Raw genomic sequence first — 13,947 nt, 5'->3', positions numbered from 1 at the left:
TACAAACGCTTCTGGTTACAGACTCTGCCAACCCAGAAATAGTACCTCGGGTTAAGAACTTTGCTTCAGGATGAGAACAGAAATTGCACGGCGGCGGCAGCAGGCCCCATTAGCCAAAGTGGTACCTCAGGTTAAGAACAGTTTCAGGTTAAGAACGAACCAGAATGAATTAAGTTCTTAACTCGAGGTACCACTATATTAAATAACTGTTACAAAAGGAGCATGTGCTTTTATTTTTTAATGTAGATTAAAATCTACATTAAAAATAAAAAATGAAAACTGGACGCCTACTCTCTTTTAAAAAAAACTGCATTAAAACATCCCACCCATGAGAAAAAGGCAACAGAAAGTTAAGAATCAATGGCATGAAGAAAAAGGAACACTTTTTGTTTTGCTTGGCACTTAAGTATATGTAATGATGGTGCCAGGCGAGCCTCCCAGGGGAAGAACCTTCCACAGGTGGGGAGTCACTACTGAAAAGGCCTTGTTCCACTGTCATAAATGAAAAATAATAACTATTATTATCCCCCATCAGAGTGCAAAGTCCAACCAAGCAGGAGTGACTGTCTCAGCTGCTTCAGACTCTCAGATGGGGGAGGCACAGAATGTGATAGAGACCAAACATAGGGGGACCCACAATTGTCATGATCCCCCCCCTTAGCCAGCTGGCAGGGGAAATGGGCCTCTACAGGTTCTGGGAGGCAGACGAACTGGAAGCACCCTCCTTTGTAAGGGGTGTGGAGGTGCTGCATAGAATACTAGAGTTGGAAGGCACCCCAAGGTTCATTTCGTCCAACCCCATGCAATGCAGGAATCACAGTTAAAGAATCCCTGCCGAGTGATTGTCCAAACTCTGCTTTAAAACCTCCAACAAAGGAGAGCTCGCCACCTTCCCAGGGAGTCCCTTCCATAGTCGAGAGAGTAGGCGTCCAGGCGATGTAGGAGCGGCGGCGGCGGCGCGTCCTTCTTGGCCGAAGGCTGGTTGGAGCTGTCCTTTCAGAACCACGGCGCCCGCGGAGAGAGGCTGTCACGTCAATGGAAATGCTCGGGAACCGTCGACGAAAGCCCGAGGCCGTTTCTCCGTCCCTCCTGGGCGAACAGTTGCCAGGAGAGGGTGCCTGGAAGGGGTAATGGAGGGGGATTTCTTGAGGGGGCCCTGATTGGAGGGGGACCCCAGAAGGAGTCTCTGCCCGCTGCCCCACTAGCTGTCCGGCCAAGGGAAGGAGGAAGCGCGCCGCCGGCTCGAGGGGTGTTGGGGCCGGTAGCAAGCAGCGCGCACGCGCCCTCGCGCAGCAGCAGCAGCAGCCCACCCCCCACCCCATTCCTCAAGGTGTTCACGGAAGATGGCGACGGCTTGAAGGCGAGCGATGGGCAGGCGGAGTTCCCCCCGGCGCCAGGCTCTTGCTCCGCGACGCGGCGGTCCGGAGGAGAAGCGGGCGAAGGCGGAGCGGGCGCGCGGCGGGCGATCGGGAGCGAGCCGGCCGGCCAGGCCCCGTCGGAGCTGAGCGGGGATGGGGGGGAGGGGGAGAAGGAGGAGGGCCGAGCGGTGACGGACGGACGGAGCCGGAGCCGGGGGATGCCGACGCGCCGGGGCCGGCCATGGTGAGGGGCCTCCCGTCGGCGGCGACGCAGCACCATGCCCTGCCCGGCGGCAGCCCTTAGCAGCAGCAGCAGCCCCGCGGCGGCAGCGGCAGGAAGAGGCTGGGGGCGCCCTCGGGGCGGGGATCGGCGGCGGAGGGCGCGGCGGCGGACGGGGGGCGCCGCCGCCGCGCGTCGCCTCGTGGCCGGGGATGCTTCTGCCGCCGCCGCCCGTCGTCGCCGAGCCACCATGCCGCGGAGGAGGAGGAGGAGGAGGCCGGTGACATTACCGGGGAGGGGGTGCGGAGAGGAGCCCCGAGAAGGAAGAGGAGCCGGAGCCCCGCCGCCGCCCCCTCCAAAAATATGACCGGCGGCGCCGCCTCCCAGAACCGCCGCCGTTGCATCCGAACCCCGCCGAATCCCCCCGAGAAACCGTGTGCCGACTCGGAACGGGCCCAGAAATGGCGCCTGTCGCTGGCCTCTCTCCTCTTCTTCACCGTCCTTCTCTCCGACCGCCTCTGGCTTTGCGCCGCCGCCGGGGCCCAGCTTAGAGCCCAGGATAGGAGCGTCACCCGGCCGGAGGCCGCGGTGAGGAGCGGTGGAGGCGCAGCCCCGACTGCGGAGGCGCGGCTCTGCCCCAACCAAGACTTGAGCTCAGCTTGTGGCCAACCGGCCGCGCCTCCCAGACCAGAAGCCGCGGCAGCGAGCAGCCCCGACGGCGCGGCCCCGACGGAGCAGCCCTGCCCGGACTTAAGCTCTGCCTGCAGCCACCGCCGCCTCTTGCAAGGGCCGCCCGGGTCCGCCTTCCCGGCTGCCGCGCCTGGTGAGGCGTCCCCGCCGCAGCTAGCCTTCCTGGAGCGGCACTTCCGCGGCCTGCGGCTCCCGTTCTGCCAAGCCTACACCGTCTGGGACCTGCTGCTGGGCATGGCCGCCGCGGAGAGCCTGGACTGCAGCCTCCGGAGCCTGTTGGCCGACGTGGCAGCGGCGGCAGGAGGGGCGCAGCGCGGGGAGGCCTGCAGCAGCTGTCTCGAGGCCTACCAGAGGCTGGACCAACATGCTCAGGAAAAGTACGAGGAGTTCGAGGAGCTGCTGGAGAAGTACCTGCAGGCCGAGGACTATTCCGTGCGCTCCTGCCTGAGAGACTGCAAGGTAGGGTTGTCGTAGTCATCTTGGCTTCTGTTGTTGTTAATTGCATTTATAGACTGCCCTGTTTTCTCTAAGGAACTAAGTGTGGCACACATACCATATTTCTCCGTTTTATCCTCACAAGAACCCTGCAAGGTAGGCTGAGAGGCAAAGACTGGCTCCCAAGGTCACACTCAATGAGATTCATGGCCAAGTGGGGATTTGAACCCTGGTATCACCCAGCTCATAATTCAGCCCTTTAACCTCTACACCATTATGTGACCCCTGAGTGGAAGTCTTGAATGTTTAACAGACTATTGAATTTTAATATTTTGTTGGGAAGCCGCCCAGAGTGGCGGGGGAAACCCAGCCAGATGGGTGGGGTATAAATAAGAAATTATATTATTATTATTATTATTATTATTATTATTATTATACACCACTTGCTCTCAGTTGTGAGCATTTGTAGAAGGGGGGGGGGTGTCATTCCAGGAGCCGAGACTGCCTTCCAGGCCCCCTGCTCTGGCACAGAAGGAATCTGGGCTTTCTCTTATTTCATTACATTTATTTGTTGCACTTATTTCCACTTTAGGGGTCAGCCCCATCTCATTTAATCCCCACAACCACCCTGCAAAGTAGGTTAGCTTCAGAGAAGACAGTGCTGGACCCCAAGGTTGCACCCAGTGAGCTATAGGGCTGAGCAGCGATTTGAACCCTGGTCCCTCAGGTCCTCACCCTCATTTATCCCAACAACCCTGAGAGGTGGGTTAGGCTGACAGGCAGATACTGTGTCTCCCCCTCCCTGCGAGTTTCCTGGAGTCTGACAGGGGGTTTGACCCTGGGCTCTCACAGGTCCGTATTCCAACCTTCTAACCATTATACCACACTGGCTCTCAGGGAGTAAGTTACTTGTTTTGCTTCTGGGATGGCTAGCAGACCCTATTTTGAGCTCAAGGGTGACTAATATAACCCCATTTGTTTGCCCACACCTGCCTACCTTACTCTTTTGAAGTACCATGTGGGGCTCCTGTGTGGGTCAGAAAAGGAGGGGCTGCTGGTCTTGTATCCCTGCTTGAGGGGTAAGTCCAGGTTGTGGGGGAGGTAACATGGCTCGGATCTAGGTGCAGAATCATGGAATTGTAGTAAAAGCACAGCAGGAAAATGTGGTGTTATAAAGCAGGGAAAACAGAGGGGTCAGTGAATTTGGGGAGGTTTGCCATCAGTGGCTGCTAGCCATGATGGTTATGCTCTGCCTCCCCAGTGAGACAGGAATGCTTCTGAATACCAGTTGCTGGAAACCAACTCTCAGAAGTTCATGTGTCTTCCATAGCACCCAGTTACATCATGGGACTCAGGCAGGAGGCAGTGGTAGGTGGCTGTAAAAGACGACTGAACAAATTTTTGAAGAGGAGAAAGCTATTGATGGCTGCTGGCCAGAATGGCTGTGCTCTGCCTCTTGTATCTGAGACAGCACTGCTTCTGAGTACCAGTTGCTGGAAGCCACCAGAGGGGAGAGTTGCTCTTGTGCTCAGGTCCTCCATGCAAATCTCCCTTTGGGGTATCCAGTTGGTCACTATGAGAATTCTGGACTAGATGGGCCTTTGGCCTGACCTAGCAGGCTTTTCTTATGCTCTTGTGCTCATGTTCTGCATGCTGGTTTCCCGCAGGCATATGTGCCTGTTGCAAGATTCTGCTGGACTCCAACTCCCATCAGCCCCAGTTGTCAGCATGTCTAGAGGTCAGGGAGGAGGATGGGAGTTGTAGTTCAGCAGCAAGTGAACAGCTCTGTCCTGTGGCAACATTACTGTCATAATTATTAGTTAAATATACAAGTCTCAAAGTGACACACACACACTAGATTAAAACTTATCATGTGTGCAAAAAAAAGGTCATAGTTAAAAGCCAAAGACCTGGCAAAAGAGGATTTTATTTATTTATTTTTGCCTGGGAGCTAAAGCTATAGAATCATAGAATTATCATTGATGTAAGGTTACCAGATTTTTTTCAATGAATCCAAGAACACTTTAAATAAATATAAATAAATAAAGTTCAGGACATTGATGCTGCAGCAATGGTGGTGGCAGAGGGGCGGCCGCTGCCTTGACCTCAACTGCCACGTTTCCCCTTCCTCCGAGGTTTCCATCTCCTTTCTCCATGAGCCTGGGCAGCCCCTGAGTTGTTGTATTCTTTGGTGGTGGTGGTGGTGAGGAAGCAGTGTGCAGTGGGTCAGGCATGTAAGGCGGAGGAGGGTGGAGAGCGGCAGCGACCCCAATCCCATTCCTACTTGCATGTAAGCAGGAGGGGGCGGGGATCCCTCAGCTGGGAAGGGAGGCTTCACACTGCCTTTCGGAGCAGCCCCATCCCAACTCCTACTTGCGTGCACCACCATCATAGGAGAACTTCCGAGCAGCTCCTGAAGCCAGCCAGACCCAACTGTTCCGGGCTGCTGAGATTGTCGCTCTTGTGTTTACCGGGGACATTAGATGAAATCCGGGGACATCCCTGGGATGGAATTTGTCTAGGGACTTATTTGCAAATCCAGGGACTGTCCTCAGGAAACGGGGATGTCTGGTAACACTAAACTAAGGTGGCTCAATTGGAGGTTTCCAAACAGAGGTTGGATGGCCACTTGTTAGGGGTGTTTTCACTGAGATTCCTGCATTGCAAGGGTTGCACTAGATGAGCCCAGGAATGCTTCCAACCCTACAATTCTATTATTAATTAAAAGCCACAAAGGTCTGGTAGAAAAGAAATGTTTTTGCCAGGCACTTAAAGATATGCAGTGATGGTGCCAGGAGAGCTCTCATTGGGGAGAGCATTCCACAAGCTAGGAGCTACTACTGAAAAGGCCCCAGTCACACATGGCCTACCTGCAGACCTCCCATGGAGGAGGAGCACAAAAAAAGGCTTCAAATGATGGTTATGGGGTCCGGGGTGGTTCCAATTGGGATGTATTGGGGTCCTAAGGCACATAAGGCTTTTTAGGTCAAAACCAGCACTTTGAATTGGGCTTGAGCTTGAGATATTTTAGCTGCAGAGAAGTACCAAGGACTTGTTGTTGTTAGTCGTTCAGTCGTGTCCGACTCTTCGTGACCCCATGGACCAGAGCACACCAGGCACGCCTATCCTTCACTGCCTCTCACAGTTTGGCCAAACTCATGTTAGTAGCTTCAAGAACACTGTCCAACCATCTCATCCTCTGTCGTCCCCTTCTCCTTGTGCCCTCCATCTTTCCCAACATCAGGGTCTTTTCTAGGGAGTCTTCTCTTCTCATGAGGTGGCCAAAGTACTGGAGCCTCAACTTCAGGATCTGTCCTTCCAGTGACCACTCAGGGCCGATTTCCTTAAGAATGGATAGGTTTGATCTTCTTGCAGTCCATGGGACTCTCAAGAGTCTCCTCCAGCACCATAATTCAAAAGCATCAATTCTTCGGCGATCAGCCTTCTTGATGGTCCAGCTCTCACTTCCGTACATTACTACTGGGAAAACCATAGCTTTAACTATACGGACCTTTGTCGGCAAGGTGATGTCTTTGCTTTTTAAGATCCTGTCTAGGTTTGTCATTTCTTTTCTCCCAAGAAGCAGGCGTCTTCTAATTTCGTGACTGCTGTCACCATCTGCAGTGATCATGGAACCCAAGAAAGTGAAATCTCTCACTGCCTCCATTTCTTCCCCTTCTATTTGCCAGGAGGTGATGGGACCAGTGGCCATGATCTTAGTCTTTTTGATGTTGAGCTTCAGACTATATTTTGCACTTTCCTCTTTCACCCTCATTAAAAGGTTCTTCAATTCCTCCTCACTTTCTGCCAACAAGGTTGTATCATCAGCATATCTGAGGTTGTTGATATTTTTTCCGGCAATCTTAATTCCGGTTTGGGATTCATCCAGTCCAGCCTTTCGCATGATGAATTCTGCATATAAGTTAAATAAGCAGGGAGACAATATACAGCCTTGTCGTACTCCTTTCCCAATTTTGAACCAATCAGTTATTCCATATCCAGTTCCAGAAACCAAGGACTAGGAAGCCCATTTTTGTGGTGGTTGTGGGGCGAATTCTTGCAAATTCTTCATCCAAATGAGGTGGCCTAGTGTTCGGTGGCTGTGAAAAAGGCAAGCTCAATGCTAAGGGTCATAAGCAAAGGAACTGAAAATTGAAAACTGCTGGTATCATAATGCCCCATTATGCAAATCTACAGTCTGCATTTGTGTAGAGTTCTGGCCACCTCACCTCAGGAAGGATATTGTGGAGTTGGGATAGGTTCAGAAAAGGGCAAACAAAGCAGTCAAGGCAATTGGATCGGTTCCCCAAGGAGAAAACGTTGCAACATTTGGGACAATTTGGAGAAGGGGGGGGGGGCGACGATATGACATGATAGAAATTTATAAAATGATGCATGGCATCTAGAAAGTGGATGGGAAAAAGCTCTCCTCTCTCACTCATAACATTAGAACTCGTCAGCACCCAATGTCAGAAGATTTGCAAAAGATGAAAGAAATTCCCACAGAAGGCAGTGATGCCCACTATAGTGGAGAGGGCTTTCAATGGTTACTAGCCACAATGGCTCTGCTCTGCTTCCACAGCTGGAGGTAGCAATGCTTCTGAATACCAGCTGCTGGGAACCACAAGTGGAAATAGTCGCTCTGGTGCTGGGATCCTACTTGTGGGTTTCCCATTGAAGCATCTGTTTGGCTCCTGTGTAAGCAGGATGTTGGACTAGATGGGGCATTGGCTCTTCTTATGTTCTTATGAGTGGGAACCCTAGCCTCATTTTCCTTTTGAAGGAAGGAAGGAGTCGCACCACTCTCCTTGGCTTCCAGCCTCCAGAAGTGCAGATTACCGGTACATCTTACCATGATTTATTTACTCACTTCATTTACACCCCAGCTTTCCTCCAAAGAGCTGGAGGTGGTGCTTTAATTGTCCCCCCCCCCTCATTTAATCCTTGACAACACCACTGTGAGGTGAGTTAGGCTGAGAGAAGGCGGCAACAGGCCCCTGAGATCACACCCAGCAAACTTGGTGGCCAAGTGGTAATTTCAACCCTGGTCTCCAGGTCCTAGGCTTCATTTAATCCCCCCAATAACCCTGTTAGGTAAAGGTAAAGATACCCCTGACCATTAGGTCCAGTCGCGGAAGACTCTGAGGTTGCAGCGCTCATCTCGCTCTATAGGCCGAGGGAGCCGGCGTTTGTCTGCAGACAGCTTCTGGGTCATGTGGCCAGCATGACAAAGCCGCTTCTGGCGAACCAGAGCAGCGCACGGAAATGCCGTTCACCTTCCCGCCGGAGTGGTACCTGGCACTTGATTTGCTTTCGAACTGCCAGGTGGGCAGGAGCAGGGACCAAGCAACGGGACCTCACCCCATTGCGGGGATTTGAACCGTCAACCTTCCGATCAGCAAGCCCTAGGCTCTATGGTTTAGACCACAGCACCACCCCCGGTCATGCCAAAAGGCAGTGGCTGGCTCCCAAGGTCACTCCCAGTGGGCTTCATGGTTGGAAGAAAATTTGAACCCCAGTCTCTCCCTGGTCCTTAGTCTGACACTCTAACCACTACACCTCGCTGATGCCAGGGAGGGGGCATTGACTTAGTCTTGGGGGAAATGTCTTCTTCCTGAACCAGTTCATCCCAAGTATCCATGTTGTGATGTCAGGGCAGCAGCACAAAGCATTCCCCCACAACTTCATCCTTTTCCCAGAGGCAGGTGTTTGCCTTATAAAGTTGGAAGGACCCCAAGGGTCATGTAGCCCCGCAGTGCAGGAATCACAGCTTTCTTGTGTGTTAAAAATGGGTGGGGACCACATCTCTCTCTCTACCCCCATTGTCTGATTCCAGCCTTTGCAAAGATGTGATTCAGAGAGAAGGAAGTCCTTCATGTGGCACATAGTTAATCTGTGGAACTCCCTCCTACAGGATGGTTTTAAAAGAGGATTAGGGAAATCCTCTTATGATTCCTCAGTGCTGCTCTGGCTGCCTGCTCCTCCCTTGAAAAGCAGAGCCGCCTCCTTCATTTCTTCCTCACATATTTGCATTGCAGCATTTCAGTTTATTCGATGCTTGCTCTTCAAATACTCCTGAGTATAGAAACGCAACTATAAAATATACATGGGTTAAAATGGAACAATAAAAACAACAACATAATTCTGAGAAGCAAAGCAACCCTCTCTTCCCCCACCCCCACCCACAAAAAAGAAAATTATACTTTAAAGGCAGCAATTATTGGGAATTGCAATTTTATTGCGGTCAGAGCATCTGGATTGGGTCTGTCTCATAAATCATGAATGCAGGGAAATGAGCACTGCTAATGAGATGTTTGAGCATCTGTTCAAGCTCGGCACACACGGTAGCCCTTCAAGGCAGGCTAGAGAAGAGTTCACTCTCTTAGGCAGGACAACCTGTGGGTGGGGCATGTCCACACCTCACATTTCCATGGGTTTTATAGCATCTTTCAGGGATGCTTTAGTTGTGATTCCTGCATTACAGGGGGTTGGACTGGATGACTGTTGGGGGCCCCTTCCTTACAACTCTACATTGGCTGTTTTCAAGCAGAGTTTGGATGGCAACCTGTCAGGGATCTTTTAGTGGCGATTCCTGCATTTCAAGGGGTTGGTCTCAATTACCCCTCTGGGGGTCCCTTCCAGCTCTACAATTCTATGAATTGCATAGGAAGAATGATTGTCCGTCATTTCCCTTCAAAAGCCACCAGTTTCCTTCTCCTGCTGGGAAATCCTGGTCCAGCCGCAACACTCAGCTCATGGCTGCCATGGCAACCACATCTGCTTCCCAGAGAAATGTGCAGGATGCATGTGGGGGTGGGCACGTCAGGGCAGCGCAACCAAGTTTGGGGGAGTAAGCGAGTTGTAGCCACAAGCAAAGGACGGGAAGGGAGGAAACAGCCCCTCTCAAAACTTCCCCTTCTCTCGCGTCACCAAAGAAGAGGCAAGAAGGATATCCCCACCACCACAAACATTTGGAGCCTGATGCTCCTTATTGATGGTGTCATTGCTAAATGAAGCCCTTTATTGATGATGGTGTTAGCATTATTCTTTACTGCATTTGTTTACATAATGTGGAACCACAGAACTGCCTTGTTGGAAGGGCACAAATTGCAACTAAGGAATCCCTGACAGACAGCCATCCAGCCCCTAGTTAGAAACCTCCAGTGAAGGAGAGTTGGTGTTCTTAGATGATAGAACTGGAAAGGGACAGTGAGGGTCATCTAGTCTAAACCCCTTGCAACGCAGGAATCACAGCTGTGCTGTATTACTGTGCTACTCCATTGTAACATGACTCCATTTCTTGATGAAGACGTTATCTTGCTGTCCACCAACTCTGGTTCTCACAATATATGGAAGCTTAACCATGCATAACTACCGGTACACCCCAGATTTTAGCTATCCATTCTCTCCTGAATGGAGTTATCACACGCAAACACACATTTTGACAGATAATGAAATCAAACATGAAACGAAGCAGGATGATGGTGCAGAAAGGAGTGTAGACGAAGCTAGACAAAGGAGAAGTGGGGAGGGGGAGAGAAAGAGGCTGCCGGTGGTGGGGAGGGTAGCATTTGGAAGCAAATAACTGTAGTAGAGCATCATTATTTGTAAAGCCAGGGGCAATATTTTGAGAGATAAAGGAGCTGCTCTGGTGCCAACTTGAACTGTGTCATGCAGAGGAAAGTTTAAAAGGCAGGTTTTATTTACCCTCTGTGGGATCTGTGCACACTGACTAACTACTAAGAGGAGATACCAAGGAGCTTTTTCTCTTGTTTCTAACATCTATGCTTATACTTTGAACTGGTAGCAAAAATGAGTGAGTTCTGGTTAGGTTTCAACTGCTCAGCCTAGTGTTCAAACATAGGAGCGAGAGGCAGCAGTGCCACCTGCTAGATCCTGGACCCCCACAATCAGCGAAGACTGAAATACTACAGGAAGAAGTCCAGCAGGTAAAGCTCTCGTGACTATGACTTGTAAACAGGGCATTTAGCAGAAGTGTTTGAGATGGATGCCTGGAATGCTGTCTCACAGGGTTCGTGGGACCAAGAGACATGGATGGTGAGGGAGCTGCTGCAGCGATCTGCAGCACCTGTTCTGTGTTTGTCCAGAGGCATTCCTTTATTTCTCAATGGTTAGAGGCATTTGGACACTGTGAGAACAAGATGCTAGGCTGGCTGGGCCATTGGCCTCATCCAGCAGAGCTCCTCTGACATTTATTCCAAATCCAATTGCAGGGGTACTGGGTTTACATTCATTCTGTACAGTGTTTCTCTTTATTCCTACCTTCAGAGCATGCAAGGCTGCTCCCTGTTGAGTCCACACCTGTGTCAACCTTGTGGATCCCATTTTTCTAATGCCCCTTACTCCTTCCTTCCTTCCTGAAGGCTGTCTACAAGGCATGGCTGTGCTCTGAGTACTTCAATGTGACCCAACTGCAGTGCCAACACCGGATCCCATGCAAGCAATACTGCCTGGAGGTGCAAACAAGATGTCCCTTCGTCTTGCCTGACAATGATGAGCTGATCTATGGAGGGTTGCCTGGCTTCATCTGCACAGGTGAGGCTTAGAATCAGAGAACTGTAGAGTGGGGAGGTGCCCCCAGGTGTCATCTAGTCTAACCTCCTTCAAAGTAGGAATCTCAGCTCAGAAATCCCTGACAGACAGCCATCCAACCTCTGCTTATGAACCTCTACTGATGGAGAGCCAACCACTTTCATTAGTCATAGAATCATAGAATTGTAGAGTTGGAACCCAAGAGTCATCTATTCCAGCCCCCTATAATGCAGGAGTTGCAGCTGGATAATCTTTGGCAGACACCATCCAACTTCTGCTTAAGAACTTCCAATGAAAGACAGCACACCACCTTCCGAGGGAGTCTGTCCTACTGTCAAACAGCTAGTATTCCCTGATCATTGGGATTGTTAGATTTGTATATTTGGACAAGATATATTCTGCTTGTCCAAGATACTATCCACAGGGAGTTAGCCTTGGACTTGTCCAAAGCCTGCCTAGTGTTTTGTTTTGGTTTTTTTAAAATAGATATTAACACAATTACCAACCCAAAAGTGAAGTAGCAGGGTATTGCATCATCCCATATCCAAAGCAAGCAAGCAAACAATAAATGAAAAGAAAAAAATGGTGAGACACACCGATAAAAATTGATACATTCCTACTTCCCAAGTTGGCATGGATGGTAAATGTTGAGCATCTTTGTCTAAAGCACTGGAAATGAAAGTCCCACCAGGTGGCATAGAAGCCTCCTGGATCCCCCACCCTGGAAACACACAGCTTATGTGTCATTTTTTCCACAAAAGCCAAAGTCCTTAAGTTCTTATACCACCCAGCCAAATGCATATTTTTCAAGCTTTTCCATTGCTGGCCCATTGAAACCCTAGCATGACAGGGGGTAGCAGCAGATGACCATGGGGTCCCTTCCAACTCTTCAGTTCTATGATTAAGGGCTCAAATTCACCTTGTTGATTCCCCATGCCTTGTGCATTAGTATAGAGACAAAGGAAGCAACAAGCCATTCCCTCCAAATGCTTGCTTCTTGCTTTTTTTACTGCCTATTTGAGGGTTCCTGTAGCGCAACCCTGGTTTCCTGTACGCCAGTGAGCTCTCCTGAAGGTAGCGTTTAGCAGACCTGTGCCATTTCTGATGCCACCTCTTCCTTCTCCTCCTTTGTTTCTGTTCTCATTCTGCCAGGGTTGCTGGAGAAGGAGCTGCCTGACCAGGAAGCCAAGTGCTGTGATGTGCGGTGGGACTCCTGTGACCGGCACCTGGAAGGCAATCGCAATGCATCTGCCAAATCGGAGCCATTCCATGACCAACACCACAACACCCCCCATCACCACCAGCAACGGCAGCAGCAGCACTACAACCTGTACTATCACCACACCCAGTACCACCACCACCACCCGTCCCTGCTGCCAGTGTCTGCAGGGTCCCGCCTCAGCAACAGCAAGATCCGGTTCTGCGTCCTGGTCCTGATGCTCCTCCACACCATGGTGTCCTTCTCGAGTGTGCACAGCAGTGGGGGACTGAGCTTGGGGGCCTTCCCCACCATGGATGAGACCCTCGCAAGGGACGAGTGAAGCTCCTCTGCAAGGCAAGGGAAAAGGAAACCTCCGGCTCTTTTCTCACCTGGAGGAAAGAAGGGGTTTGGGTGGGCACAATGAAGCTCTCCCTACAGTGGCGGGGGCGGCGGCACAGGACTGGGGGTGACACTGACAAAGCCACCCCAACGCAGAGCCCCCTCCCACCCCCCAGAGCAGATCGTCGCAGGGCCCGCACTGCAGCGGGTGAGTCTCTGAAGCATTTGGGGGGCAGTGGGAACAACCTCTGAAGAAGGGATTGTTCAGCAGCAGGCTTCAGACTGGGCCTCTGGGGGGGAAATGGCTCAGTGAGCAGCAGGCCTTAGGCTAGATTTCGGCGGGGGGGGGGGGTGGTTCAGTTAGCAGCAGGCCTTAGGCTGGACCTCTGGAGAATACAGTTATGTCAGCAGGAGGCCTCAGGCCCGGCCTCTGGAGAAAAGGGTTTGATCAGCTGCAGACCTCAGGCCGGGTCTCAGGGGGGGGGATGTTTCTGTCGGCAACAGGCCTCAAGCTGTTGGCCTTCAGCTTCATAGAGGCTCAGAGGCCGAGGGAACGCCCACAGTGGGGCTTGAAAAGAACTGCCTTCTGAGGAAAGGCAACCCCCTCCCCTGGGCCCACCAAGGGCCACTTCTCTGGCCACCGCCACACATAACTTGTCTCGTTTATGGGGCCACAGTGATCTCTTCCCCATACTGGGTAACTTGCCCTAGGGGCAAAAGAAACGGCTTGGCAGAGATCCGTTGTGTTTTTCCTCCCCTCCCCCATCATCCTCTCAGCCCAATCCAAACTATAATTGTGATGGTGCAGACTGCCCTGCTGCCCCCTGCCCCCAGCTGTAGGAGCCTCCATCAGTCACTAATAACTCCCAAGCAACCTTTTCAGTGCTCTCGGTCGAGCCATGTTATGTGATGGGTTGGCCCTTCAGCATTGCAGTGGGTTGGACTAGACGGCGCTTGGGTTTCTTCCAGTTCTACTATGATATGGTTTTTCAAGTTGGATTCTCTTGCTCCTTAAAGAGCTTAAATTTAGGGCATGCCTGCATCACGCTTGTCCTCTGGGAGATGTCCTAGGACATGCCACCAACAGCAGGTCCACTCCTGCTCCTCCCCCCACCCCCAGTGGTGTGGTCCAATTTTTCCATTTTTGGAAT

General features: G+C 51.5%; 1 protein-coding gene across 1 annotated transcript; it reads left to right on the top strand.

The window, feature by feature from the left end:
- Window positions 1-1,035: 1,035 nt before the first annotated feature.
- Window positions 1,036-12,817, top strand: FAM155B (family with sequence similarity 155 member B). Its single transcript, XM_033138239.1, has 5 exons — window positions 1,036-1,114; window positions 1,206-1,602; window positions 1,689-2,727; window positions 11,088-11,259; window positions 12,409-12,817. Exons 1-5 carry the CDS (start codon window positions 1,036-1,038, stop codon window positions 12,795-12,797), a joined length of 2,076 nt encoding a protein of 691 aa, XP_032994130.1. The 3' UTR covers window positions 12,798-12,817.
- Window positions 12,818-13,947: the final 1,130 nt, after the last annotated feature.

The sequence above is a fragment of the Lacerta agilis genome, chromosome Z (assembly GCF_009819535.1).
Source record: "Lacerta agilis isolate rLacAgi1 chromosome Z, rLacAgi1.pri, whole genome shotgun sequence".
Taxonomy (NCBI): domain Eukaryota; kingdom Metazoa; phylum Chordata; class Lepidosauria; order Squamata; family Lacertidae; genus Lacerta; species Lacerta agilis.
Note: the sequence above shows the minus strand (reverse complement) of the source record. Positions and strands in the feature narration are given on the sequence as shown.